The following is a 27,891-nucleotide window of genomic DNA, read 5'->3' on the forward strand; positions in this document are numbered from 1 at the left end:
TGCTTAGAATCCAACTAATTTTTAAAAGTTGAATCTCTAACAAGTTCACACACACAGTTCTCTGTAAGTTTTTTGGCAGTGCATTGTACAAGACATAGGGTTTATCAATAAAAGCTTCAAATATGTTGATCCCTGGGACTAATTTTACAATGTTACACTATTACAAAAGGAAATTTATGTTTCATCAGTTTCTTAACTCTACCTTTGCTCCCCAGCATCACAGCTGCACTGTCACATACCACACAAAGTAACTTTCAGGTATTTTTCATATATTTTGTAAGAGTGAAGACAATCAAGTACAGATTAAAAATTCTTTTTGCAATAACATTTTCAAATTTGATTAAGTCCAAAAATAATTTTACCAGTTAGCTCATTCCATTATCCAGGATAAAGATTTGAACATATACCATAAGATAGGTTTTTGGTTTTTACTCAAAAGAGTTGACTTATCCACTCTCAATGAAATTCTACTTTTCAAGTTACAAACTAAATTAATTTGTAGTTTTTTTCATTTCATCACTAATCTGATTAACTATATTAATACATGCATTTGCTGAGTGAAGGATATGGCCCATTTGATAAAACTTTTTAAACTGCATCAAAGCTTGTACTAAACTTGTAGCTTGAAAAAAAGTTTTAAAGAAAAGACTGCAAACGTTGGTAGATTCTAATAGTCAAAAGTAAAATCAGCTTGTGTGTAAGAACCAGCTTAGCAATCTAAATACCATTTCTTTCCTACTGGAACCAGGTGCTGTTTAAGTAAAAATCAGATTGCAGTAGCAGAAATAGAACCAAGTCGAAGCATAAGGATATTGGCTGTTATCATAGGAATATCAACATGGAACAGCATGGCTGTCATGGTATTGGTTGAGTAGACATCTAATGAAGCACATGGACTGAGAATTTCATGGATGTTAGTTGTTTTTTTGTTTTGTTTTTCACTGGGGATTAGAGTATGAGCAAATATGAACTCCACTGAAGTGTTATTTGACTGTAGTATTATTTTTATTTTTTTACATTTTGTTTCTAACAGTAGCCGTTATATTCAATAATGGTTTTAAGCAGGTAGTAATAACCTTTTTCTGAACCTGCACACCTAGCTGACAGTGCATTTTAAATTTAGATGTTTGCTATTCAAGATTGAATTCTGCACCATTTTTAATGTTTCTTTAATTTGTTTTTTCCATTATTATATGCCAAAACCTCTAAAGTTCCTCTGATACTGCAGTAAAAATAAACTATAATGAATGTCATCATATACTTCCTATTTGGTGAAGAGATGGTTTATTTAGCTGCCCCCAAAACTTGCAGTGGGTTGCTTCATGTGTTGAATCCCATGGATGAATTTGATGTGAAAGGTCTCTCTACATTAGTAGTCAGACTTGTGTTAAAATTTCCCATGGTTGAGAAACCCTTATTGACCATTGGCATACTAGTAGAAACCAAGACTACTATTGGCTTACTCACAGCAGATTCAGAGAGACTAGCACACTCAACAGCACTTGAAGAACCAAGCCTGAAGGTAACCAACAGTTTGAGGACATCCCAGCCCATTGGGACCTTAAACCAAAAGTGGGACTACCGCATCCTGTTGTTAAAAGAAAAATGTTATGGAGCTTAAGTTAATTCAAGGGTCAAATGGATTCTATAGGCACCTACCCAACAAATTTAAGGGTTATACATACAAAAGAATAGTATAAGAAGCATGTTCAGGATATCAGAAAAACGTGTAGGTTTGAGAAGTCTTAATACAAAATGATAAAACCACATAACTGGAGTGCTTTCGAAAGGTGAACTTTTCTTCTTCAAGAACAAACTAGGGTAATGTGATATGCTATCATTATCACAATATGGCCATACTTAATTATATATTCAAAATATAAATATACTACCATTGCAGAAATAATATATTCATAAAACACTAAATTTCATAAAGGTATTCAAAAATGGGAAAGTCTCGTGATGAACTTGTTTAGAAGAATATCCCCTCAGTTTGTTGTCATCATTGCAGAGAGGGCATTCCTGTGCAAACAGCACAGGTCGTCCATGTAAGGACCCAAACTTTCAGTTTATTTTCAAAATCTTGAACTCGGCCGAATACTAAACAGAGATGAATTATCTGCACAACGTAGAAATAACTATGTTCCAATCCTTGTGTTGCTAATCATCTACATACTTGATTGTATACAGGGTTGGATTATATAAACTTAATATCACAGAAAATACTAATAGACAGTTATTACCTAACAGTCTCCTTTGCGCAATAGATATTTCTTCCCTCTATACTAATATTCCAGATGATGAAGGACTATAAACTAAAATTTGCAGTAAACCTTTCTAATCCATTAAAATCTCAAACATTAACTGATTTTGTCAGCCTTGTTTTAACTATGAACAACTTCAAATTCAATAACGAATGTGATCTTCAGGTTAACGTGACTGCAGTGGATACAAAAATGAGTCCCAATTATGCCAACATTTTTATGAGTCATATTGAAAGTCAGTTTTTACAACTAAGCCATGTAAAACCTCACACGCAGGAAAGTTCCATTGATGAAATATTTTTCATTTCTACAACTGGTCTTGAACCGCTTAAACATTTATTTTATAGGCAAACTCCTTTTACAAAACAACCAAATTTACTTTGATTACTCGCCTACCCAAATTAACTTTCTTGCTACACTGCTGCCCTTATAAATGACGGAATTTTACACATCGACTTCTACAAAAAAAAACGACAACACTACAAACAAACCACAGTCAATTCGTGATGCTTGATGACGAGAAAATATTTTTAGATGAAACAGACCGAAGAAAATATAGCAAGGATCTAAAACAAATTATGTTACAAAGAGGATATAAAAAATATCAAAATCAGCAGAAAGATTGAAATTGCTAACACTCAGCGGAAAAAATATAAAATAGAGCAACGCTAAAGTTTCAAATAAAATTCCTCTTATCATTACCTATTACTTTAAACTCATAAACATTTCACGAATTATAAAAAAAATATCACATCTTTCAATTTACTGATCACCTTAAACAGATATTTTCTAATTTTTCCATTGTCTCCTTAAAAAAAAAAGCATCTAAAAAAGATGTACTGGTCCACACACAACTGAATTAACTCTGCCTCAAAAATAGTTGTCACCCATGTAATAAAACTTATCAAATCTGCAAACTCGTAAAACTATTGTCTTATTTTCTGACAAACACAACAAAAAAACTAAAATTTCCAAAGAAATCACTTGTGGAAAACAAAATACCACTTACCTTAAGCAGTGCAACAAATGCAATAAACAGTTCGTAGGACATACGCAAATAACTCTTAAAGAACATTTAACTTACCATATTAAGTCTTCTGCTAACGCTTTAACCAACTAGGTCATTCTATTAACCACATTACCATCTTCAACACTAAAACAGCATTCAAAACTAAAGCTGATAGAGAGCTTAACGAATCACTATTCTAAACAATTTCAACCTTGTGGAATTAATGTAGATAATGTAATTAGTGATCTCCAGTCATTGGTTTCTTCTTTATCAGAATAATAATTTTTTTATTCTTTGTTTGTTTCTTTCAAATACCGTGAGCCCTAAATTTTCCAAAACTTACTATCTATCTAAGGTAATGTTTCATACGTGTTTGTATGAATCCATTAGCTTAACTTTTTTCAACCAATCTTTAGGTGTCACCTTTATTTTACTTGAACACTTAAGCATTTTTATTCCTTCTTTCTTCACGATTTCTAAAATAAAATATCCCTAACATCTTTTCACATAATACGTTTCTCGCCGGTTACATTGTACCGGAAATGAAATTTACTTACAACAATACATAGATAAACATAATGAACATTTTCAGGATGACCAGATAACTTTCACGGCATTACTCAATTCAAATATATTTATCACTCATTCGATTATACAACCATTTCCCGTTTGCTCTTGAAGAAGAAAGCCTACATTTTGAAAGGACTCGGGTTTTAGGGTTTTGAAGATTTTGTAGATTTATAGATCAGTCACTGGAATGATTGTTCTTGAGTCTAGCCATTCTAGATAGTTCCTTCCTGAATTGCTTCAAGAAATTATTCAAGTCATTTTTTGCTTTTTGTTTTAAATGTAAGAGGCAAAACTTGCCTTGCCCCACACATAGCGACTTATGATGCAAATCAAAGTATCTTTTTTCGGAGGGAGTTCTCAGACAATGCTTTGATGAGAATATGCTCGCAATGCTGGGCATTAGGAGTAGTTGGAGACCCTAACATCAGATAAGTAATCAGTCCATGGTAAAGAGTGGAATGGCGATTAGTGCTAATTATGATTGATAAGAAATATGACATGAAATCCATTAGTGGAATGCATTGTCACCAAAATGCCCTGGCTTTTCTATATATTAGAAGTTATTATATAAGTAAATACTTCTTTAAATGTAGTTTTTTCTAGCTTGCCTTATTAAAATGACGCGCATGAGGATACGCACTTGTATAACATAGGTTATATCCAGGTGCACATCCTCATGGTCTTCTTAGTATGCGTGCAAAATTTCAGGTTTTTAGGTTCTCTTCTCTTGGATCCATAGTAGTCACAAACACACACAGATATTTGCATATGCCCACGCACTTGCGTCTCTGTCTGTGATTTCTATTTATCGTAGTTCTTTTCTATGTGTTTCTTTTTGCTAGTATCATTAAAATGATACGCACACACTTGTATAAGATAAGTTATATCTAGATGCACAGTGAAGGTTCAAAATTTCAGCTCTTTAGATTATTTTCCTTAGAGCTATAGTAGTCGCATATTCTTTTATATGTACTCTTCGTAGACTTGCCTCATAGAAAATGCGCATACGCGCATGCACGTGGATGTATAATAATATTCAGTTGTACATCCTAAGGGTCCATTTAGTGTGTGTGTGCAAAATTTCAGGTATTTAGGTTCTTTCGTCTTGGAACTATGGTGGTCACACTTTTTTCTATGTGGTTTTTTGCTAGCTTGACTTATGAAAATGATGTGCATATGTGCATGCACGTACACATTTTTTTTCTGTGTTTTCTGTATAAAAAGATGCACATGCACATGGATAAGTAATAATACTCAGGTGCAAATTCTCAGGGTACACTTAGTATGTGTGCGAACTTTTATATTTCTAGGTTCTTAAGAACCGCTATGGCGGTCACGCACAGACCCCCCAGACATGCCCTTTTAGTATTATAAATATATCAGAGCATAAAACACATTGTAAATACTTGCATACATATTGAATCTCCGCTTTCCACAAGATCACTGAATCACTCATTAAATATTTTCCCTCGAAGAAATGACGTCAAGTCAATGCTTTATACTAACTTGAAACATCGAAATTTCTTGTAACTATGCATTTTAGCACGTAACTAGTAATTCCCACACAATGTAGTAAAGGCTGTAAACCACTAGATATTATTTATTCAGCCAGTGAAAACTCTCCTGTCACTGACCTGTTCCGTACAGCAATATTTACATAGCCAAAGTAGATAACATATACTAGACAACAACAAAGGTAACTAGAAAAACAAAGTTTTCTGGACTGCGTGTTTGTACGAAAAGTGCCTAGAATTAGAGTACTTTAAAAGTTTGAAATTTCTATATAAATAAAAGAAGAGAGAATATATATATGGTATTCCCTTACGTCACAGCAAAACCCTTAACTGGTAGAGCAGATTATATCTAGAGGTTATAATCTTACACATATTGAATGAGAATTACCAGTCATATGGACAACATTATTTGCTATGAATAAATGACTTTTCTCATGAATTAAGAAATATTGGAATTACGAATTTGTTACTTGACGGGAAGAGATTCAACAGAAGGCTATCTGTTGATCGATTCATAAATCCATTAACAAGTAACTATCCAGCGTCAGGAAAGTATTATGCATACTGTTTTTGTCCACTGATCTAAATAAAAAACTGTTTTCATTTTGTATAGCATATCAGATGTAATCTGCTTATTTCTTTGTTGAACTATGGGATTTTAGTCAAATTCAAACGTTCTTTACAATTTCTCTCATTACAAAGTCAATTTACCCAACACTTTTTTGATTAAATCAATTTAATCTGAGGATATCGTTTCTGCCTTCCTGAAGTGTCTCATTCATTTCAGATTTACTGTTAAATCCCTCAGATAGGAGTGAAGTGTTTTAAAGTTTGACGCTAGGCCACTAAGAAAGAAGCAAACGACAAAATATTTGTCGGTCTTCATATTTTATTTAGCATGAAACTGTTAAGTATCTAGTGTACCTAGTAGGTTAAACTTTTAGTGTATGTTTCCCCACAGAAACAGTTTGTTTTTTGTTTTTTTGCACAAAGCTACTCGAGGGCTATATGTGCTAGCCGTCCCTAATTTAGCAGTGGCAGCTAGTCATCACCACCCACCGCTAACTCTTGGGCTACTCATAATTGGCGGTCAACGGACAGACCGTCACATTATAACGCCCCCACGGCTGGGAGGGCGAGCATGTTTGGAGCGACGCGGGCGCGAACCCGCGACCCTTGGATTACAAGTCGCACGCCTTACACGCTAGGCCATGCCAGGTCCCCCACAGAAACAAGAGGCAGCGTTATAGATATATCCCTTACGTAAGACAAGTGTTATTTGAAGAGAATGACAAAGAACAAAGGCATCTGCAACGGAAATAACCATATTTTCAACCGTATATTATGTGAAAACTGCACGTACCAAAAATGATTGATTTCGGTAAATACTATGTTAAAATAAGAAGGTAGGAAACGAGCATGTATTTATTTATCCAACAATTAATAATCCCAAACAGAAAAAGTGGTGTGTTTCGATGTTAAAGTTTTTAAGAGTTTAAGTAACTTATCTATAAAATGCCTTTTTGAAAAGTAGAATTAACAGATTTGAAATGATAATTTGAACATTATAAGTTGGCAAATATATATTTAATATGTAAAATAGTATTCTGTATTTTAATAAATAACGTAAAGGTATTAGTTTAGATTTATTTAAAATGGTATTTGTTAGGTGTATGGTCAGACAATTTACATTTCAATAGGTTATGTCATTTTATTCGATATGTTTTGAATTTTGCGCAAATCTACATAATGGTTTTCTGCGCTAGCAGTTCATAATTTAGCAGTGCAAGACTAGAGGGAAGGCAGCTAGTCATCACCACCCACCGCCAACTCTTGGGCTCTTTTACCAATGGATTGTGGGATTTACCGAAACATTATAACGCTTCCACGGCTAAAAGGGCGAGTATGTTTGGTGTGACAGGGATTCGAATTCGCGACCCGAGGATTAAGAGTCGAGTGTTTTAGCCACTTGGCCATGCCGGGCCACATTATTTTATATTTACCCAATTTCTAAAATTTACTTTTAAGGCTATTCTTTTGAATTTGAAAACTCAGGTTATTTTCTTTTTAAAACTTACATTCTCATACTAAAATTGTATCGCTCAAAATTATTCTTCAGTTTTGTGCAATTACTATTTATATTTTTGTTAAAGATTAATTAATGGAATTATTGCATAAGAGTCTGTTGGTATACCTCTTATGGTAATATTTGTAAACTATTGTACTTAAAAGTGCTGTTGAAGAACTAGTCTACGAATGGACTATGCTCAAGTGGTGTTTGATTAAAGATAAATTTTCAATTTCGTTAAAAGGTTTAAGTGCAGGTATTTTGAAGTAAATTTTAGACTTACATTAGCATGTAAATGTTATTGGTGTTAGCGTTTTATAATTAGGTATGTTACTAATATGCAAGAAAAGACGAGTTTATTGATCGCATCTTAAGCCTAAATCAGTATAAAATAAAAAAACTTGAATAGGCTTAGCGTACTTTAAAAATTAGGCTTAACTTTGTTAAAGGACAATGTACTTTTTCTATTATGCATCGATGTTATTTTAACATGTATGTTTTGCTAGTGTGAACTGTATTTCTAATAGAAAGGCAAAATAGTAATAATCTCAAATTTGATTTTAAGTAAGAAGCAGTATTTACTTGTATTAGTGTTAATCTAAGACACAATGTAATGTTCACAGAGTATCGCATAAACGTTAACGTAAAATTAGCGACTGATGTTTCTGAACATTATTATGTACCTCGTGTAGTTGGGAAGCCTATTGTATATAATAAGTGTTTTACATTTGTTGTGGTGGAGATATTAAAATCTAAAAGTACAATGTTGCTTTTTTTTCATCTTGGTGACATTGGTAACAATACTTGTTTCTAATGTTAAGCATTTTATGTACTTATCTTGTGAAGTAGCTTTTAAGTATATTTATAATAAATATTTCTTTGAAGAAAAAATTTAAAATGCTGTGTAATTTAGGCACATATGATAAGTTGTATTTAAAGGATGCTGTTTTTTGATCTATTTGTTTATGAGAATGAACAGTGAGAAGTAATACTTTCAATTAATTTTTAATTAATGGTTTAAGAATTGAGGGACCAGTTTGACTTAAAATATGCTGGATGTTTTGAATGGCTAACTCTGGTAATTAGATACTATTTTAGTGTGTAAAAGAAATTTAGTCCATTCTGAATGCACTCAGAATGTTTCTCAAAGTGCATCAGAACTTGAAATGTTATATTTCTTAAATACCATCTAATGGAAAATTTTAGCCTTTAGCTTGTATAGATGGTAAAAAAATGAGAGATGATGATGAACATGAGGTTGTTTCTCTAGGTGGCATTTTTTAGGTTAGGCTTGTCTGTAGAGTGAATAGGGAGAATAAAAAATCAAATTTTGCTCTCCAGGAACAGGGGTGTAGGATACAACTGACAGAACAAGTAATATTATTGAAGGGTGTTGTCAGTAATGTCTTTCTAGTACATGAAAGGGCTTATGATATTGGAAAGGGTAAGTCAGAGGAGCTAACTGAGAAGTCTTAAGAATTGATAAAGGTATTTAATGAAGAAAACTGTATTATAACTTAAGATTTAATGGTGGAGGTGAAAGCATGAATATGTCACTAGTATTAAATGTGATGTTTAGGTTAATATATAAGGATGAGCAGGTTGGATTTCTGTCATTAGTTCAATAGGAAAAGGGAGTTTTTGAAAATGGTCTACATTTAAAAATGGTAGAGGTAGTTTATTTGCAGGAACAACCTTAATTTAAGTTTAAATTAGGATTAGACGGTAAAGAGGGCTAGAATAATGGAGAAAAATAAGATGTAGAGAAATTATAATGTAAGGAAAAGTACAGAGGAGTTTCAATGGTAGACTAAACTATTATTTTCATAATGCTATATAGATAGAACAAAATTTTAGTAGTTGGAAGAGAAAATTTTGAAGTAATGAGAGTAAAAGAACTTTGCTAAAAGTAAACAATTTGAATAACAGTAATTTCTTTGAAATACAGGGTTATTGGCTACATATTGGGGATAGTCTAAAAAGATGGAGGAAGGAGTTGCTTTACATATAAAATATGAGTTGCATCCTTTTTTAATTGAGTATATTGAAGCTAACTGCAATGACGTTGAGTCAAAGTTAATTTTGAAGGGACCTTACAAGAATTATCTGTTGCAAATTGAGTAACTGTGTTAATTGGAGAACTTGATCAGTTGGAGACAACTTAAATTTGTAAATATTCAGGATAGGCATGTTCCTTATAGAAGTAAAAGGTTATCTGCACATTATATAAAAGATAAAACTGAAGAAAATAATTATAAATTTGTTTTACTTTTTTGTTACAATAGGAGATTCAGAAAAACAAGATAATTTGTTAAAAAATACAGAAATCAAGAAAGTGGAAAAGGTTGGCCAAAGATATAAATATTAAAAGTAAGGATTTCTTTGCATTTAGGGTAAGCAAGATGTTAAGATGAGTAGAGAGCATTTGAGGGATGATAAGGAATATACTGTTTTCTTTCATTCTCTAAGTACTTTTCATTTGACTAGTTGGTTAATTTGAAATTGGGTAGAGTTTTAACATAGTCCAATATCTTTATAATTTAGGCCTTTTTGGGGATCATATGTCAACCCTGCAATCAAGATAAAAATTGGCACAGATACAAATTTTCAAGTGCTTAACACATTGATATATAAAAACAGTTTTGATATGTCAATTTTGAGCCTTTTTAAGGAGTTAAAGTTGATAAAAAGTAATAATATTGTTATTGGAAAATTGCTTGGTCATATTTCAACCAACTTCCATGGATTTGATGTGCTTTTCTACAAATACTACATGTTGCCAAACATAAATGGCAAATTTTCCCATTTTTAGTAATATTGGGGAAGGGATCTAGATGTCAAAAAGTGTAATTTTAGGGTATTTTTTTACAAGTATTCCACTGTATTATGGACAATTTATATGGCATTTGATACCAAAATGCTTTTTACAGGTAAAAAATTTACCCATTTTTAGGGAGTGGAGGTTCGAAAGGTAAACTCAGTTTTAGGATTTTTTGTTAGTTACTTAGCCATGGTTTGACCATTTTACATGAAATTTTGTACAAAGATACCTTTTAACAAGCACGTATATGAGGATGTGATGCAGATTTGATATATCTGAATTTTCTAAAAAGCATCTGAGAAATTGCCACACACTATGCAAGTTAAAAAACATCTTTTAGATGTGGGACAGGGTGTCTCATTGAATAGGAAACTGGTTTGACAGTATAAAGTGAAGTTATTTTAAATTTTTGTTCAGTCAGACTATTACTGTCAACAAGTAGGATACTTGGGGCTCAGTGTTAACATTTTTATTTGTCAGTGGTGTGGATGAAAAAATGGTATAGAAATCTAAATTTACTGACATTAAGGTTTTGAATGTTGTTGGCTATAAGTTTGATGCCACTGCATTACAAAAGGATTTGAATTATTTGGTGAGTTGAGTAAATGAAGGGCAGATGGCTTTTAACTGTAATAAATTTTAAGTAATGCTTGTGGGACATTATAATTGAGTTAAGAATAATAGTTTTGTGAAATAAAAGGAATTTTTGATTTTTTAGATCATCAGTCTCTTAACCCTTTCACAATGGACTTGGTATAAAATGTTAATTCATGTACACATTTATACATGTTAAGTGTTTATACTATAACTTTTAATACGTGTGTACCTTCACAAAATTTGGCATATGTTTAGTAAACATCACTTTTGTATTCAAAAAATCAGATTTTACTTTGACGTATGTTTATTAAAGATTTGTTTACAAATATATTGAGTCTCTTTCGTTAGTGGTCTTGAGCGTGAAGTGATTTTCATATTGTCATTGAAAAAATTATCCTTCATCTCCCATATCTTGCTTATCATTTGTGAAATTTCTGAAACATCTTAATGATATGTTTCAGATGTTTGTTTTCAGTAAGACTATTTTATGTTTTCTCTACTTTTACTTTATGGTATCTGCCAATTTGACTAACTTTGTAACCATTGTTAAAAAAAAATTTATATGTTATACCTTTTTCATTCTAGAGTGAGTACAAATTATTCTTATTTAATAAAACACAGTGGCACTATCTTCTTTCCATTTTTGAAAGGCCCGGCATGGCCAAGCGTGTTAAGGCATTTGACTCGTAATCCGAAGGTCACGGGTTCGAATCCTGGTCGTACCAAACATGCTCGCCCTCCCAGTCGTGGGGGCATTATAATGTGATAGTCAATCCCACTATTTATTGGTAAAAAAATTAGCCCAAAAGTTAGCAGTGGGTGGTGATGACTAGCTGCCTTCCCTCTAGTCTTACACTGCTAAATTAGGGACGGCTAGCGCAAATAGCTCCTGAGTAGCTTTGGGCGAAATTAAAAAACAAAACAAAAAACCATTTTTGAAAATGCTTACGTATGCACATCTCTGTCTTTGATATGTGAATAACTAGTCGATAGCTTAGAATATCCCCCAAGTGGAGTTCTCACCTCTTTGAAGTATGTGAGGGGTAGGACTGTATTTATTACATAACTTGATGTAATGTTACATATTTAAATTTATAGTGATTGGACATAGTCTGAGTTAATGAAAATACAAGTGTTAACTATTTCTGAAGCATTAACATACTATTTCATCACCATGGTAGTGAAATGGTAAAACTTTAAATGAAACAAAATGTTATATTTCTACTAGTTTTGAAGTAAAATTTAAATTTTTTACTATTCAATTTTGCTTATAATTGATATATTGCTAGGATTATTAGCTCAGTCATATGTGACCTGTTAAGTTTTGATAACAGATTCACATTTTTTGAAAGATGTCATTTTAGGAAAATTTTTAAATAGTTTATCCTGTTAATGGTTAAATTTTCTGCATTTCAATATACTGTTAAAATTATGTCTTGATGTTTTTGCTAATTGTTGATAATAATCAGTGAGTACATGGGGAGATTTCTGCTATTAAAATTGCACATACATATTTTGTAATAAAAATTAAATGATTGAGTAATACTATGAGAAGTAACAGTTGATTTGATTTTGAATGCTGTCTTTGGGAATTGGCTAAGACATAACCTGTTTCTTCTTGAGGTGAGCTTTTTAAAGCTTAGAAGGTTATTTGAATGTTTTAGGAACTAACTACCCATGCTCTTTTGTGTGTCCTGAACATAATAGGATTAAAAGACATGAGATTAAGATTTGGAAAAGACATGCAAGGCTGTAGCTAAGATCATTTTTTTTAAACAGGGCAATTAGTTAATGGAATGAGTAGTGGAGGCTAATGTCTTAATTTAAGAGAATAGGCAATGTATTTGTGAAAAGTTTATATATTTTTTTTGTTTTTAATTTTTTCAAAGATGGTTCTATAATAACTGTCCAGAAGAAACATGTTATGCCTTTTTGTTTGTAAAATATGATAATTTTCATTTGTTCATTTAGTATTGAATAATTTTTTCTGTAGATTCCAAATAGAAAATGGTTGGGAGAAGAAGAAACAATAAAAAACAACAGGGAGGAAAGGCAGATGCTCCTAAGAAAGGCACAAGTACTGCCCAAGCCAGTTCTCAAGAACATCTTGATGTGTCTTCAGTAATGATGGATGATTTGGATCTATCAGATATAAAAGAAACAGAAGACATTTTTGCTGAAGAGATGGATAAAGAACTATCATTAGCAATTGCTGATATTTTTGACAATGAATATGGTGATGAATTGGCTGATATTATTTCTGAAAGCGATGAACCAGAGTTTGTAGATACTAAAAACATTACCACTGATACATCTCTTCCTTCTGCAGATAGTTATACAAAGTCGAAGGAGACAAATCAAACAAAAAAGAAACTAGATGATAAACCATCTGTTTGCAGTACACAACCAGTTGTGGATAAGGAAATTACAGAAAGTATGGTTACTAAGTGTAACAACAGTGAGGAAGAAATTTCTCGTGTGCCTCATTCAGTAAACACAGAAGAAAGTGAATCATCTCGGCTAGATCTGTTTCCAAAAATTTCAGTCACTGAAGTGGAAAAGATAAAAAAAGTAGACAGTCTGACTTCTCAGGTTATTGACAGAGAACAAGAAGATAAGTTAAGTCATTGTGAAGAACCATTTCTGGTTAATCCAGATTCTAGTGTTGAAGCTAGATTAAGTTTTGAAGAAATTATACAGGATAACAGTAAAACTGCAAGTCAAGAGCCTCTTGTAGAAAACAGTGATTCAGTGTCTGAGGCACTATTAAGTATGTCAGTATCCATAGAAATTGATAAAAGTTTGAGTAATACATCTTTAGTTTTGTCAACAACAAACTCTGTGGAAATCAAAAGCTTAGAAAACATTTTGGAAACAAATGTTTCAGAAAGTAATCCAGACATCATGGAAGGTGATCATTTTGAAGAAAAAGTAAAATCTAGCTCAGATGATTTTCAAAATGACAAATGTAATGTCATAGATTCACTGGAAGGCTTAGAGGCACCTGAAGAGAGGTCTGACAGTATAGATGTAAAAAGTGTTGAAACATCAGAAAAACATTCAATGAATGAGAAATTTTCTGAATCTGGTACTGAAAACCAAGATGAGATCAAAGCTGTAAGTAATGCTGAAACTGAAGGTAAAAATGACACAGTTTTTACTGAAATGATAAAACAAGCAAGTGGTAATCAGTTAGATAAAGAGCTCACCAGTATGAATGATGAAGAGAGTATTGTAGAGTTGGAACTTGGAGATGATGAATTAGCAGAATTAATAGAAAAAGAGTTGACTGAAATTGTTAAAAATGACAGTGTTGAAGAACTTTGTAAAGAATCGGATTCAAAATCAGCTCAGGTAAAGTATTACCTAATTTTTAGAAGTTTAAGAAATTTAAGTGTAGGAGATGCAGTATGATCAGTAGTAACATTAATGTAAATGAGGTATCAAATCTAAGGTCCTTTGTGTGTGTGTGTGTGTGTGCACTTTTGCGGGGGATGGTGTTGAAAATGACTTTCATTTTAATCTGTTTTGGTTAGTTCTTTTAAGGTTTTTCTTTATGTGCAGTTGGGATATGTGATAGAATTTAAAATTATTTTTGCTTTGAAGTGTAACCTGTATCTAGATGTTAATAAAAGATTGAAATAAATTAATGAAAATATATTTATACAAATCTGCATACAGTGCTACAGATAAGCTTTTGACATCATGAAAGTTTGACTTCTTGAAATAGACTATAATATTGAAAAATTACATTTTTTGGGGGGTTTTAGTGAATTTGTACTCATCACCAGACATTTTGGCACTGTTTTGCTGCCTCCTGCTAGTACAGTGGTAAGTCTACGGATTTACAACGATAAAATTGGTTTGATTACTCTCGGTGGGGTTAAGCAGATAGCTCAATGAAGCTTTGCTATAAGAAACACTGTTTTGTTATGTACACAAGGTGAATGCTCTTTTATTTTTGTATGAAGGAGCATCCAGGGCAACTGTAAATTTGATAGTAAGGGCTTTTTTGACAGGTATAATTTTCAGTTCAAGTAGTAACTTTGAACAACAAGTAATTGCGTAACTTGTGAAATTTTCTTCTCATTACAAAAACACTTTTCATTTTATCAAAAAAGTGAAAGTCTCTATGAATGGTGTACTTGTTACTTTGCAATAGCCTGTTGTATTGTTGAATTGTAGTTTTCAGTGCTTATAAGGGCAAATCAGAGAGATGCATCCATACAGTGATGAAATACAAATGGTTTGTAGGATGTGATATAATGGGTGTAATACAGTTTATGCTAAAATTATCAGTCAGTTTACTGTGAGAATATTTCTTGCTCTGTGTTCATTTTATTACTAATAAGATTTTATTTTGTTCTGGCAGTGAATAGTTTGTGTATTTGGCATGTTCATGCTTATTTCAACTAAATTTTTTATGTAAAATGCATATTTTTATGGATTCTTAGCTGGAACACTTTGTAACATGCATCAAGAAATGGTTTTCTGGAAATATCCTTTTCTGAAAGGATGGGTTATTATTTTTTTAATTTAAACTGATTTGTGTAAGGCAGTTTTAACTCTTGCTGACAGGTCGAAGGACATGTCATCATCTATTAAAGCTTTTTCAAAATTTAAATAACTGCTTTTTATGTATGTCAATGAAATTGGAATTAAAACATAATTTATAAAAGTTTATTATTGTGTGTTTCAAATACTTAATTGAAAAAAAATTAAAAGCAAAATGCTAAATATTTCCAGTGTATCATATTTTTGTGTTCTTGGTTATTGGTCAGTTCATATTGTTATGCTCCTACTTTACAATGTTAACAAATTAGAAACTGAAGTTTCAGACACTGATAAAGTATAATATATTAATTAAGAATTTTTTCACTTTGATTTGCTGAGATATCAATGTAATTGCCCCCTAGTGGTACAGCACCATGTCTGTGGACTCGTACTGCTAAAAACTGGGTTCTGTTACTCATGGTGGGCAAAGCAGACAGCCCATTGTGTTGCTTTGTTCTTAATTATAAACAAAATCATTATAATTACCAAACCTACAAGAGTAACTCCTCCTACTAGTACATTCTTTTGAAACCACTTGTCTATTTGCATCTTGTTTAAAACCAGTAGGAGTGCATTCGAAACTACTGACAGCATTTGTAATTGATTTGAAGGGGAAAAACTAGATTGAAGTCTGTTGACAATGTTGTTGCTCTGAACAGAAATGAGATCTTTTGAAACATATGTAATTTGGTTAGGAAGTCAGTTAAATTATTGTTTTTGTTTGTACTGATATAGTAATTTGATAATATTCTGCTTTTCTAAAATGCTTATTAGGTATCTACAAAAATTAGCCTTTCTTCACCACTTGAGAGAATAAAGCTTATGGCAAGGCTTAGCAAGAATGATGTTTATGTGCAAATCAGTTTTGAGTTTTGTAACATGAAGTACTAGAAATCATTGTTTTTCTGTGTAAAGTTTTTATTTATTGTTGTATGTTGTAAGAAAAATAACTAAAATTAAGCATTTATGAATAAATAATAAAAATAATTAACATGTTCATAAGCAGTTACACTCTTTATACACTTATGCTCTAAATTCTCACCACCCTGTTAGGAAAATTAACATCCATGTAACTGCTTTGTGCGAAATTAAAAACAAACAAAATATTAAATCACAGTTTATATGAATCATTTATTATTACCAAGAAAAATAAACAAAGGCGACTGCTTACTCGTCTTAGATATTAATTACTAATAAATACATGTTCATATTTAGCGTGTATATACGAGGTCTGTTCAACAAATACGCGGACTGACGTCATAGAACAAAACGTACCTTATTTAGAAGTTACAGGTCTGGGACCCCTTCAAAGTACTCTCCTCCCCAATGCACACACTAATCCCAAAGGTGTTTCTTATTGTTGAAACATTCCTGGTACGCTTCTTTTGTAATGTCCTCCAGCTCCTTCGTCGCATTTGCCTTAATCTCGGGAATCGTCTCAAATCTTCTTCCTTTCAAGGGTCTTTTGAGTTTGGGGAACAAGAAAAAATCGCAAGGAGCAAGGTCAGGAGAGTAGGGGGGGTGGGGAAGAACAATGATCGAGTGTTTGGCCAAAAACTCGCGAGTTCTGAGGGCTGAATTTCTCAGCAATGCGGTGCATCTTCAATTTTTCGGTAAAAATCTCGTAACAAGATCCAACTGATATCCCACACTCTTTAGCAAGCTCCCTGACAATCAGACGTCGATTTACCCACACCAGGGTGTTGATTTTGTCGACGTGTGGGTCGTCAGTTGACGTGGAAGGATGTCCAGGACACTCATCATCTTCAATGGACTGTTGACCATCCTTAAAACGTTCATGCCACTTGAAACATGCCGTACGCTTCATAGCAACATCACCGTAAGCCGTGTTAAGCATAGCAAAAGTTTCAGTCGCAGATTTTCCAAGTTTAACACAAAATTTCACAGCAAGTCGTTGCTCCTTCAAGTCATTTATTCTGAAATCCGCTAAACGAAAATATTGCACTTCACTTAAAACCACGTAGCTAATACACAAATGAAGATATCTGCAATCGGGAAATGGCGTCGTAATCAGCTGATCTGTGGGAACCTAGCGACACCAAGCGGATTCCTCTGGAACCAACTGGAGCCGTGCAATTAAAACAGTCCGCGTATTGTGGTCATACATGCTTGTTTGCTATTGATAATATTTTGTAAACAGTATAATGGCAAGAGTGGTGATTTATTGCTTTGTGTATAGAGTTAGAGAAAGTAACAGAGAATAGTTTTATTAAAAAAGAATGTGATATTTATTTATAAGGTTTTAGAGATTAAGCAAGTGAAATTTAATTTTTATTTGATGAAAAGTATTTTCAATCTTAAATTAAAAATCACAGAACAGTCAACTACGACTGAATTCATGCACAAAAGTGTAGTAAAAATGTGGATTATTTGTGTACAAAAGACTTGTATAGTATAATAAGCTTGAAAAATTTCATGACAAAATACAAAATATTAAAAACAATGTATATTTGAAATCAAGTGTTTAGTGTAATCCACTAAGGCAATAGCAAAAGGCTTCAGCAGAATGCTAGTGTACTTCTGAATTAAGTGCTCTTAAGAAAATAAAACCATTTAAGAAAGTACAAGAAATAGGAAATAATGTTGTCTTTAATTTTGTAAACTACTTTGTAAGTAGTTTTGTCAATTTAGGGTAATTGAAGTGTATTAAAATTCTTTCCTTAGTTGTGCTTGTAGTGATCAATTTATTTTATTTTTGAAGATTTGTATATATCAAAAGTATAAGCTGGATGGTTTTGATCTAAAGTTTTTACTTGTGTGTTTTATACTGATGCCAGGATAGAAAGTTGTTCATATTCTTGCACATTATTTGGAGTCCTAGTCGAATCATATTTCAGTATTTTAAAAATGAAATATAGCAGGATTTTATAAGAAAACTAATATGTTTATTACACTTATAAAGAGAGTTCAAAATGCCTTAGTTTTTTTCAAAGTTGTAGAAATATTTGCAAGAGAGTCATTATTATTTCCTCTAAGAAATATACTTGTTCATATAGTTAAGCTAACTTTTCTTCCATATCTCTTGGGGTTTAAGTATCCATTATTTCAGTTTTACACAATTTGTACTTGTGAAGGATGACTGGATTATAATTGTTGCCTTTCCCTATCTCTGTTTCCAGTTAAACAGTAGATGACATCATACTAAGCCCACCTTTTTTTCTTCTAACATTGTGATTGGTTAGAATTTGCATTCTTGTGGGAAACTACAAATAATATAGTCAGTTGTGATATAAATAATGGATACAATAAGCTGAGGTTCCCACAGGATCTTAATTGTGCTCTAAAGAAATAGATGATTTATTGGCTTTTTTACAGTGGAGTAGTTGCAAGAAAATGTCTAAAATGAAAAAAATTAAGAAGTTTATGGCTCTGTTTTAAATATGGCTGATCCAATAAACTTGGTAGGCACTTAGATGTTAGTCTTCCTCCCTTGATGATTGGGTGTAGTAGTATAGATGTATAAAAAGTGTAGCTGCTTATGAACATGTATTTTATTATAATTTGCTCATAACTGTTTAATTTTTGTTATATTTTTCTTAAAATTTAGAACAGTACAAACATAAATTTCTTGTAATTTCATTGTCTAAACAATAAAATTCTGTACTATATTTTTGATTAAAAGAATGTAAAATTTAGGACAATCATAAGCTTTATGACTTCTGCACCACAGTATTAGAGGCCAAGGCATGGCACTGTTTGTGCAAATATAGTGACACCTGGTGGTAGTTATGTACAAATCATGAAACAACAACTCTATCTTTTCCATCAGTAGAACAAACAATTTATTTGACTGAGAAAGTAAAGCTTTTATTTATTGCAAAGTAGTGGGAAAGGTGAATACTTGAATGTGCAGATTTTCCTCTTTGGACAAATCTTTTGTTCACAAGAAGCCCAAAGAGACACTAAAGTAGAAGCATCACAAATTAAGTTTAAAGGAGTATGAAAACATACTGTTTGTGTGATCATGTATATGTGATTGCATGATCATCAGTGCAACATGACTTGTGAGGTATCAGGTAGGCTTAACATGCCATTAGTAGGGAATATCATTGTCTTACTGAGGGAAAATCTGGTCTTACAAATATTTTGACATTATTTGAAAAGGTTATGTATGTAGATGAGGTGAGGGTGTATATTTGGTATATGTGGATTTTCAGAAAGCACTTAACAAATTGCAACATAACAGGCTTGTAAAATTATCTGTGTAGGTGTGGAGGGAGAGGTAAGTAAATTAGATAGAAAAATGACTGAAGAGAAGAAAACAGTGTTATTACAAAGGGATTTCAGGGTTTAGTTTTAGCACCTTTGCTCTTTTTGATTTACAACAATGACAGATGGAAGGAATAGTCATAAATTACCCTAATTTGCATATTAAGGTCTTGGGTGTTATTTGTCAATAGGATGCTGTTGATTCACAGAAGAATTTAGATTGTTAGTTGGGAAAATAAATGGTAAATGTTTTTTAATTGTAATAAATACAAGATAACGAATTGTAAGTATAATTTGGATGGAAATTACCTTAACGTTATTATGGAAGAAAGGGACTTTGGGGTAATAGTTGATCAGTCTCTTAAGCCATCTATGCAGTATGATGTTCTAGTTGTGAGGAAAAAGAAGATTTAAGGTTATTTATATCAAAATATTCAAGAGGTAATTTTGCTGTATAGGTCAATGATTAGACTGCAGTTGGAGTATTGTGTTCAGTTTTGGGCTTCTTACCTTAGGAAAAACATTGAATTGTTGGAAATGGTACTGAAGTGGTACCTAGGTTGTCATTTGAAGAGAGGTTGAAATCTGTCAAATTGTTTTCTCTTGAAAAAAAAAAGTTGTCTGATTGAGGTGTTTAAGATTATTTATTAATAGTTTTAATTGACTGTTTTATTTTTCTAACAGAGTGGTTGGCCTTTGGAGTAAGTTGCTTTTGGATGTTGTGAAGGCAGTGAATTTAAGAGAAAGCTTTGTAAATATAATGAATGAGAATAGCTGGCTTCAAAATTTTGTTTTTAATATTTGATTATCAATAATTTTAGTTTAGAGGATGTACATCCAAGATAGATTAATAGGTCCCATGTTATCCCAGAACATTATGAAATAACCTTTCCTTTAGAAGTTTCAATATGAGATATGCAGAAAATATCTGCAATGAGTGATAACCCAACCATGATAGGAAAATATGGCATTTTGTATCAGGTGAGAACTCATGAACATACAAGTAAGTGGTAAAAGTCATTCATATTTCATAGGAAACTGTAAACAACATAATCGAGATGGAACTTTGTCTGGTAAAACAACACAAGTTGTGCACACACAAGCTTTCATGATATCTGCTCAACCTTCACTTACCAGGATGTTTGTTGAATGCTTTATATGTATGCATAATAATTTTTATCAATGTGTAGTTATACTGACTTGTGAATAAAAAATATTTTAGGTGATGGAGGGCAATTTTACACAAGTATATGTTGACTAGTAGAGTAATATAAGGTTTTTTGGTAAATGTATATGCACTTACAAAATATGTTTCTAATATAAAGATGGATATGCTCACTAATAAAGTTAACATTAGTAATATGTATTCTTATTTTTATGTGCAGTTATTACAAGAAAAAAAATATGAAGAGACAAAGCTTAACGGTAAGTTATTTTTATGTACTTGTATTTTAATTTATATTGCCTCTGTATTTCTATATTAAGCAAAAAACTTTGGAAAAATTTATGTACTATACATGTTTGTTGAGAATTTCTCTGTACTTACTTTACAAACATTAAAAATTAAATACAGGTGAATGTCCAAACAAGTCTTTCATTTATTTAGAGAAAAATGTGCATTGATTCTAAAAAGCATCTGGTAAACACAGCTCCCTCAAATCATAGAAATTTTACAATTTTTTAGTAAAAAAGGTTTAAGTGAAAAAAATACAAAATTCTTCAAGTTTTTGTTTCTTTTGTAATCTGTGTAAGAGTGCTGAAGTGGTATCTGTACCATCCAGTGTTTGCATTGCAGACAGTAAACTAAAGTTGGATCTTGTCTAACTAGTCTATTACTTTTAAGTAACTGTTACAAAATGACTGCACACATTTTAATTAAAGTATAAGTAGAAGTGAAATGCTAGAATAATTAAGTGTAACATAGAATGATGTAAAAATGAGTAGATTATCAAATAGTATTAATTTGAAAAATGTTAAGTTTTGAAATTAAAGATTTATCTTTTATTAGCAGTGTGAGTGATACTTTTTCACATGAAACCTGTTGTAGGGTGTATTTCAAAATATAAATGAATGGCTTTCTTTGTTTTCTCTGTTTATTCAGAGGACATTTGTGTGAATTCATTCTTTTGTTTTCATTATTTAATTTTTGAAGATTTTTAACTAAATTGAATCATTGACTTTTGATAACATGTTTTCTAATTTTTTAAACCACTATCTACATTTTTTTGTATTTTTGAGTTGGTCTAACAATTTTTGTCATTCATTTCCTAATTTAAAATATATTAATAAATTTTTATACTTTAGGATTATTTCGTGGACATTGTCACCTTGAAAATGAATTAAAAAAGATACTATCTCCTCTAATTGGTAAGGGTTTGATTGTTGCTTGAGATTTAAGAAAAAATTAGAAACTTCTGAATGTAATCTGTAAATAAAATGTTCTTTAATTATGCCTTAATATACATGTATTTGCCAGCCATTCCAATGATTTTTGTTTTTAAATATTTTTACTATGTAGTAAATTTAGAGCTGGAATAATGAATGCACTTTTTATTAAACTATTCCCACTTCAGTCACAATCAACTTTCTAAGCTAGCTGAAGTAGTTTGAGCATTGTGACTTTATTAACATTTGATCTTAAATTGAAGTTTAATTCAGTAGATCAGAACTAAAGAAAATAACTTGAGTTAAGCCCTTGCAGACTCACAATGCTGAAAACTGGATTTCAGTACCCATGGTAGGCAAAGCATAGGTAGCCCACTGTGTAGCTTGGTGTTTTAATTCTAAACAAACAACTTTCAGTTAATGAAAGTAATAACTTATAAAACAATCAGCTAAAAATAAATGTTATTAATCAACACACAAGAAAGTAAAACCTCCAAGATTAAAATATATTGATTCATCATTGGGTATTCTTGCTGTTTATGATACTTTCAGCCTTAAACCCAGTAATATTTGATAAAGTTCAGAGAACTTGTTAGGTTTAAGCTAATCTTAAATCTGTGTATGAGGCTTGAGATTGACAAGTTACATCATCTGAGTTGCATGCAAATCTTTGGCTACATACATTCAGTTCTAGTTTTGTCCACATAAAAACACCAGAAACTTCTGTTTGAATGTGATTGAATGAAAAACAAACAAACAAAAAACTATTAAACTTAAGAAGGATTGATTACATACCATTATAATGTTTTGTTTATTGAAGTACATTAATTTTATGATTATCAGTTGGACTACTTTTGAAATATTTTTGTTTAATGTAAGCATAAAGAAAGCTTTAGTGAAATTGTTTGTGTAATGCTATTTTGTGTTTTATATCCAGATGAATTTACATTAATCTAGTAGTTTGACCTCATCTAAGTAATTGATATTTGGTGTATTTCACTGTAGTTTTTTGGTTTTTAGATTGTGTTATAACTTTAAGTGATTTAAACTAGTAAAACATGCTAAGCTATAAGGATAAGAGAAGTCCAAATAATGTTTCAAAGTTGTATTTCTAACATAGTTGTTTGTGATCTCTTAAATACTGTGTTCTTGAATATAAATTCACTTATTTTAGGATATATATATATAAGCTATTGGAAGCATAGAATTAATGATTTTTTTTTCATATTTTATAGGGCTAGAATATGTGGTTGAGGTGTGGCAGCATAAGTGGGAAAAATTCAAATATTTTGAATGTGTTCTTTGTAAACAAAAGCTAGATGACATAACTCTTGTGCAGCATTTAACTGATTCACTTCACAGGGTTTTGTATCTGGTAAGTACAATATTTATTTCTTATTTTCATGATTTGTCATCTGCTACTTTGCTGTGATTTGGTAATTATACTTAATTTTAATAATCATAAATGTGTATTTTTGTTAAACCTGTGAATTAGGACAGTTGTGAGAGCTGCTATGTAATAGTCTTGTTTTACAGTGCTTTATACAAGTTCCATAAGACTTTAGAAAATAGGAAGTTTTATCACAGCATATATGAGAACAATGTGTACATATTTAAATTTTTTACAAATATGTATATTTTTTCTAAGATGAAAATACAAGTAACTCTTTTCTGTTCACAAAATAAATCTACCAAAACCATGATACAGTTATGGTAAAATTTTGGTGTTTTGAACAGTGGATTTCATACTGAATTTAACAATTTGTTTTTGAATGAATCTAATACATGCTTTGCCAGCAGTTTGTGTAGCAAAGGCTAGAGGTTACAAAAAAGAAATGCAAAAAAGTATATTTTTTTCAAATTATTTACAGATTGAGGCAGCTTTGAGAGAGTGATCTAAAACAGATTTAACATAAATTTTCTGTCTGAACTTTTAATAAACTATTGAAAAAAGAAAATTTCAAACTTGTAATTGGGGGTATAGCTATGGAGGTTAAATAAAATACATGTGTATATGTAATAAAATCAATGTAAATTTGTAAATGTCAGGTAAGTTAATTTTTAAAATGAATGTAAATTTATAGTGGGGAAGTGCCTGTTTGGAATCTTGTTCTGGGTGTTGAATACATTAGTAATGGCACTTTATTTACTTATTTACGTTTAAGCTCGGGACGGTTAGTGAGTATAATTGTAAAATGTTTGTTTCATGTGGACCTTGACAATCAGGTTATCAATGCCTGTGCTTATGTTGTACAGAATGTTTGCTTTTTCAGGATGAATTCTCCTCATTTTTGTCAAGTACACAGTTTATTGTTTGTAAAGTCATTAGTATTCACATGAAATGTACAATCAAGAAATATTTTGTAAAACACGCACACACACGAAGATTTTGAAGTAGGGTGCTTGAAATATAGTTTGTACTGAATGGTGGAAGTTTTGTGAAATTTATGTTAGACCAAACTTAAAAATAATGTTTGCTGTAACCCTAAACTGCTTTAAAATGTGGAAATGTAGCTGCATAAATGTTTTTTTTCATATTGCTTCACCAAAACATTACAGAAATAACATTAGTTCCATTATCACCTAAAACAATGTTTAACCATGAATACAATTATTATCAACATTGAATTTATAAAGGAAATTACAAATACTTTCTCAACACACACTTCCTGGTTGATATTGGCCTCAATAAACTAAGTTGAATTGTCTGTTGCTGACAATTTTAGTTTGTTTTTCTGTTTCATACTGTTTGATAAGTAAATCTACAAGTATTTCTCTTCACCTGAATAAGTTTCCAATTAGAATTAATTTGTTTCTTACCTTTAATCCTCAATATGCGAAAACATTTTTAAGAAACTGACAGTAAACAGACTTGAGTGCACCTTGATATATGCTCACCATTAGTAAGTTCTCACCTGCTAGGTCATATACATTTATTAGTTTAAGGTTTCTGGGATGAGATAAGCTACATTGTCAAATCTCAATGCATTGAAATTGAAGAATAACTTGAACAATCTACAAGTTTCTTTTATGTTTTTATCTAAGGAAGGATGACATTTCAAGCTAGTGCTTCTAGTCAGATTCTACAGCTTACAACACCTTATGTATGTTTTTTACAGCTAAACTTAAACACTTTAGATATATTTGATTATATTTCTTAGTAACTTTGTTTTACTTGAACTGCATTTTGGACACAGGGTTTGGCAAAATGTATTTCTTGAATCCATTGTACTCAGTCAAAGAACTTTGGAATAAACATATAAATAGTGCAGTAAATGTAGCTTTTGTCTAGACACACATGTATAGACACTGTTCAGTTACCAGATTGAAATCAGAAGATCCAAAAGTTTAGGTTGGTGAATGCTTTTGTATCATGTGAGAACAAAACTGAAGTTTAAGAATGTTTTAAATTTTTTTCTTTTAAATAAAGGAATTAAAACTTCAAACTTCAAATTATAACATATAATATTAATTTCACTGACACACATTGATAGTAAAGTTATTTAATTAGCAATTTTTGCAGAAAAGTGTTTAAAGGGATACTTGGTGTGAAAGGGTGAAAAGTTATAGCACAGAAATTCTGTAGGCCAATTTGAGGTTACGATTTAGGTCAAATTGACTAAGACCATAATGAGATGGTTAGTCCTTTTGCTACAGATTGATCAGTGTGCATATCATGACCTTTTACAGTTACATTTAAAACCAGATTAAATAGTTATTACTGATGTTTAGAATAAACTTTGAATTTAAATCTAAATTACTAATTATAATATAGGTATTACTAGGGTAAAATCTAATTCTTAGTCTTCATTTTTTTTTGTTAACATAGACATAAACTAGAAAAACTCAGAACCACTTGCCTTACCTGTCATATCTTCTATTTTAGTGATTGTCAAAAATTGGCTCTGTTTTATATTTATAAGCAGTACTGAGCATTGTTAATTTCACCTTCAGTTTGAATGTCTAGCTCACACTTTTAAGAATGAGCAAGAGGGAATTATTTTAAGCCTGTTATGTCTTAGAAAGCCAGTTAAATTATTATAGAGTGCATTTCTTGCTTTGTTCATGTTATTCTGTTATTATTTACATTCTTTAAATAAATAAAAATAATTTAATCAACTACAACATTATTTTAAAAAGTAAATTGAATTTCATTGGCAACAGATAGCAAAAAAAAGTCAAATGTAAGTACTATATAAGCTATGCTGAGTAAAGTGAGACAGAGCTGAATATAAGGATTAGGGTAATGGTTTTATTAACATGTGCACTACACATTTTAAGCCATATTGGTGAGGTAACTATCCAACATGAAAAAAATTTTGCATTCTATCTAAGAATGCATCTAAATAAGTTGGCAAGTTCAGACCAGATTGGGCATTCTAACTTGGTACTCCAAAAGCAAACTAACTTCATATTGAACTTTTCCATATACTGAAAAATAAAAATATTTTATAGAACAACGTGTAGCTATTGTGAATAGTTAAGTTTAAATAAAACCGACCACAACAATTTTAGAAATTAAATATTATAATTTATTTTGACTTGTTTCCTATAATAATCATAATAACAAGTAAATAGTATTGTAATATAGGTATTGCTACTGTTTAACTCTCTCAGCATGGTCTTGGTTCCACATTTTGTGCTTTTATAATTTTCATACTATAACTTTTAACTTAAATTATTAAGCTTATTTTCACAAAATTTTGCATTAAACATTACAAGCAACTAACATTCAAAGTAATTTTGATTTTAAGGTTAAAAATACTTCTGTTCATTAAACCTTTCACATTTCATATGTAAAACCTTTAACCTCCATATACTTGTCAAATGTTTTAAGAAAATTTCTACTTTGTTATTTGCAATATCATGTCTCTGTAGGGGTTGTCAATTTGATCAACTTCATAACCACAATAGGGATAATAATTTTTTTTGTTTTTGTTATAGAATTATGACAAATTATTGCCACTAAATTAGCTGTTTTTCAGAAATTGAAAAAGGTTACAAAATTTGTCTATTTTTGGTTTATAAACTGAAAATAAATTGGTATTGTATTAAAAAGTTGGAAAATGTATTGATTGTATAGTTTTTGTAATAAATGCATGTTATTCTAGAATATGCATCTGTTGGCAAAGCAGTGCTCAAAAACTACATAGCAGTCTAATAATGTTTTATGCAATTTAAATATTTTTTTTATTGTAATATCAAAATTTTCAGTTCACAGTATAACATTGTCAGTATAGAAAAGTACAAACAGTTGATAAACAGAAAAGGGTTAAGTGATTGAGAAAAGAATGAATGTGAAAGGTAGTGTCTGTGTTCACAGACATTAAAATGTTTTGTAATGTTAATTTTTCATGTACATATTTGTACTAAAATTTAGTCTTCAAAAATGGTAAAAAGATGTATTTCATATAGAGATTAAATCAACCCAGAAGATTGACTCTGTATTTAAAACTTTTTTTTTCTCCCTCCTTCCCTAAAAAGATCATAAGCTATGATTTTAATGAATTATTGAGCATTTTTACAGCCAAAGAAGCTGGTTTCATTTTACACCTGTTCTAAAAATTCCCTGACATTTTATTTTTTAACTTTGTCAGTGTATTAATCACTGTATAGTATACCATGTTTTATATAATGATAGGTATGTTACACTATGTATACAGTTTTTCACGTTTATTCACAAATGCACTTTTAAAAGAATACAGCTTTAGATTTTAGAAATGTATAAAGATGTTTTATTCACCATGCATATGTATAAAAACACAAATAGAGAAAACTAGTATATTGAGTATGCAGTTTTCAAAATTATGAAGATTTTTATCATTTTAGTTAAATCAAAAATATTCAGCTTCTGCAGTGTGGTCACATTTTCAAAACTC

The 27,891-nt window shown here is 31.1% G+C and overlaps 1 protein-coding gene across 5 annotated transcripts in view; it reads left to right on the forward strand.

Annotated features, from left to right (window-relative positions):
* Positions 1 to 7,528: 7,528 nt before the first annotated feature.
* The window catches only part of LOC143246379 (uncharacterized), a 39,918-nt gene continuing 19,555 nt past the window's right edge, over positions 7,529 to 27,891 (forward strand). The window contains exons 1-6 of one of the 5 annotated variants that reach the window (XM_076492982.1): positions 7,589 to 7,681; positions 8,767 to 8,869; positions 12,837 to 14,197; positions 21,013 to 21,052; positions 21,932 to 21,994; positions 23,248 to 23,387. In XM_076492982.1, coding sequence (XP_076349097.1) covers positions 12,851 to 14,197; positions 21,013 to 21,052; positions 21,932 to 21,994; positions 23,248 to 23,387 — 1,590 coding nt within the window. In that variant the 5' untranslated portion in view covers positions 7,589 to 7,681; positions 8,767 to 8,869; positions 12,837 to 12,850. Of the gene's footprint in view, positions 7,751 to 8,766; positions 8,870 to 9,710; positions 9,796 to 12,836; positions 14,198 to 21,012; positions 21,053 to 21,931; positions 21,995 to 23,247; positions 23,388 to 27,891 lie in introns of all 5 variants that reach the window. The other 4 variants (XM_076492980.1, XM_076492979.1, XM_076492983.1 and 1 more) reach the window with 4 other exon arrangements.

The sequence above is a fragment of the Tachypleus tridentatus genome, chromosome 3 (assembly GCF_004210375.1).
Source record: "Tachypleus tridentatus isolate NWPU-2018 chromosome 3, ASM421037v1, whole genome shotgun sequence".
NCBI classification, from domain to species: domain Eukaryota; kingdom Metazoa; phylum Arthropoda; class Merostomata; order Xiphosura; family Limulidae; genus Tachypleus; species Tachypleus tridentatus.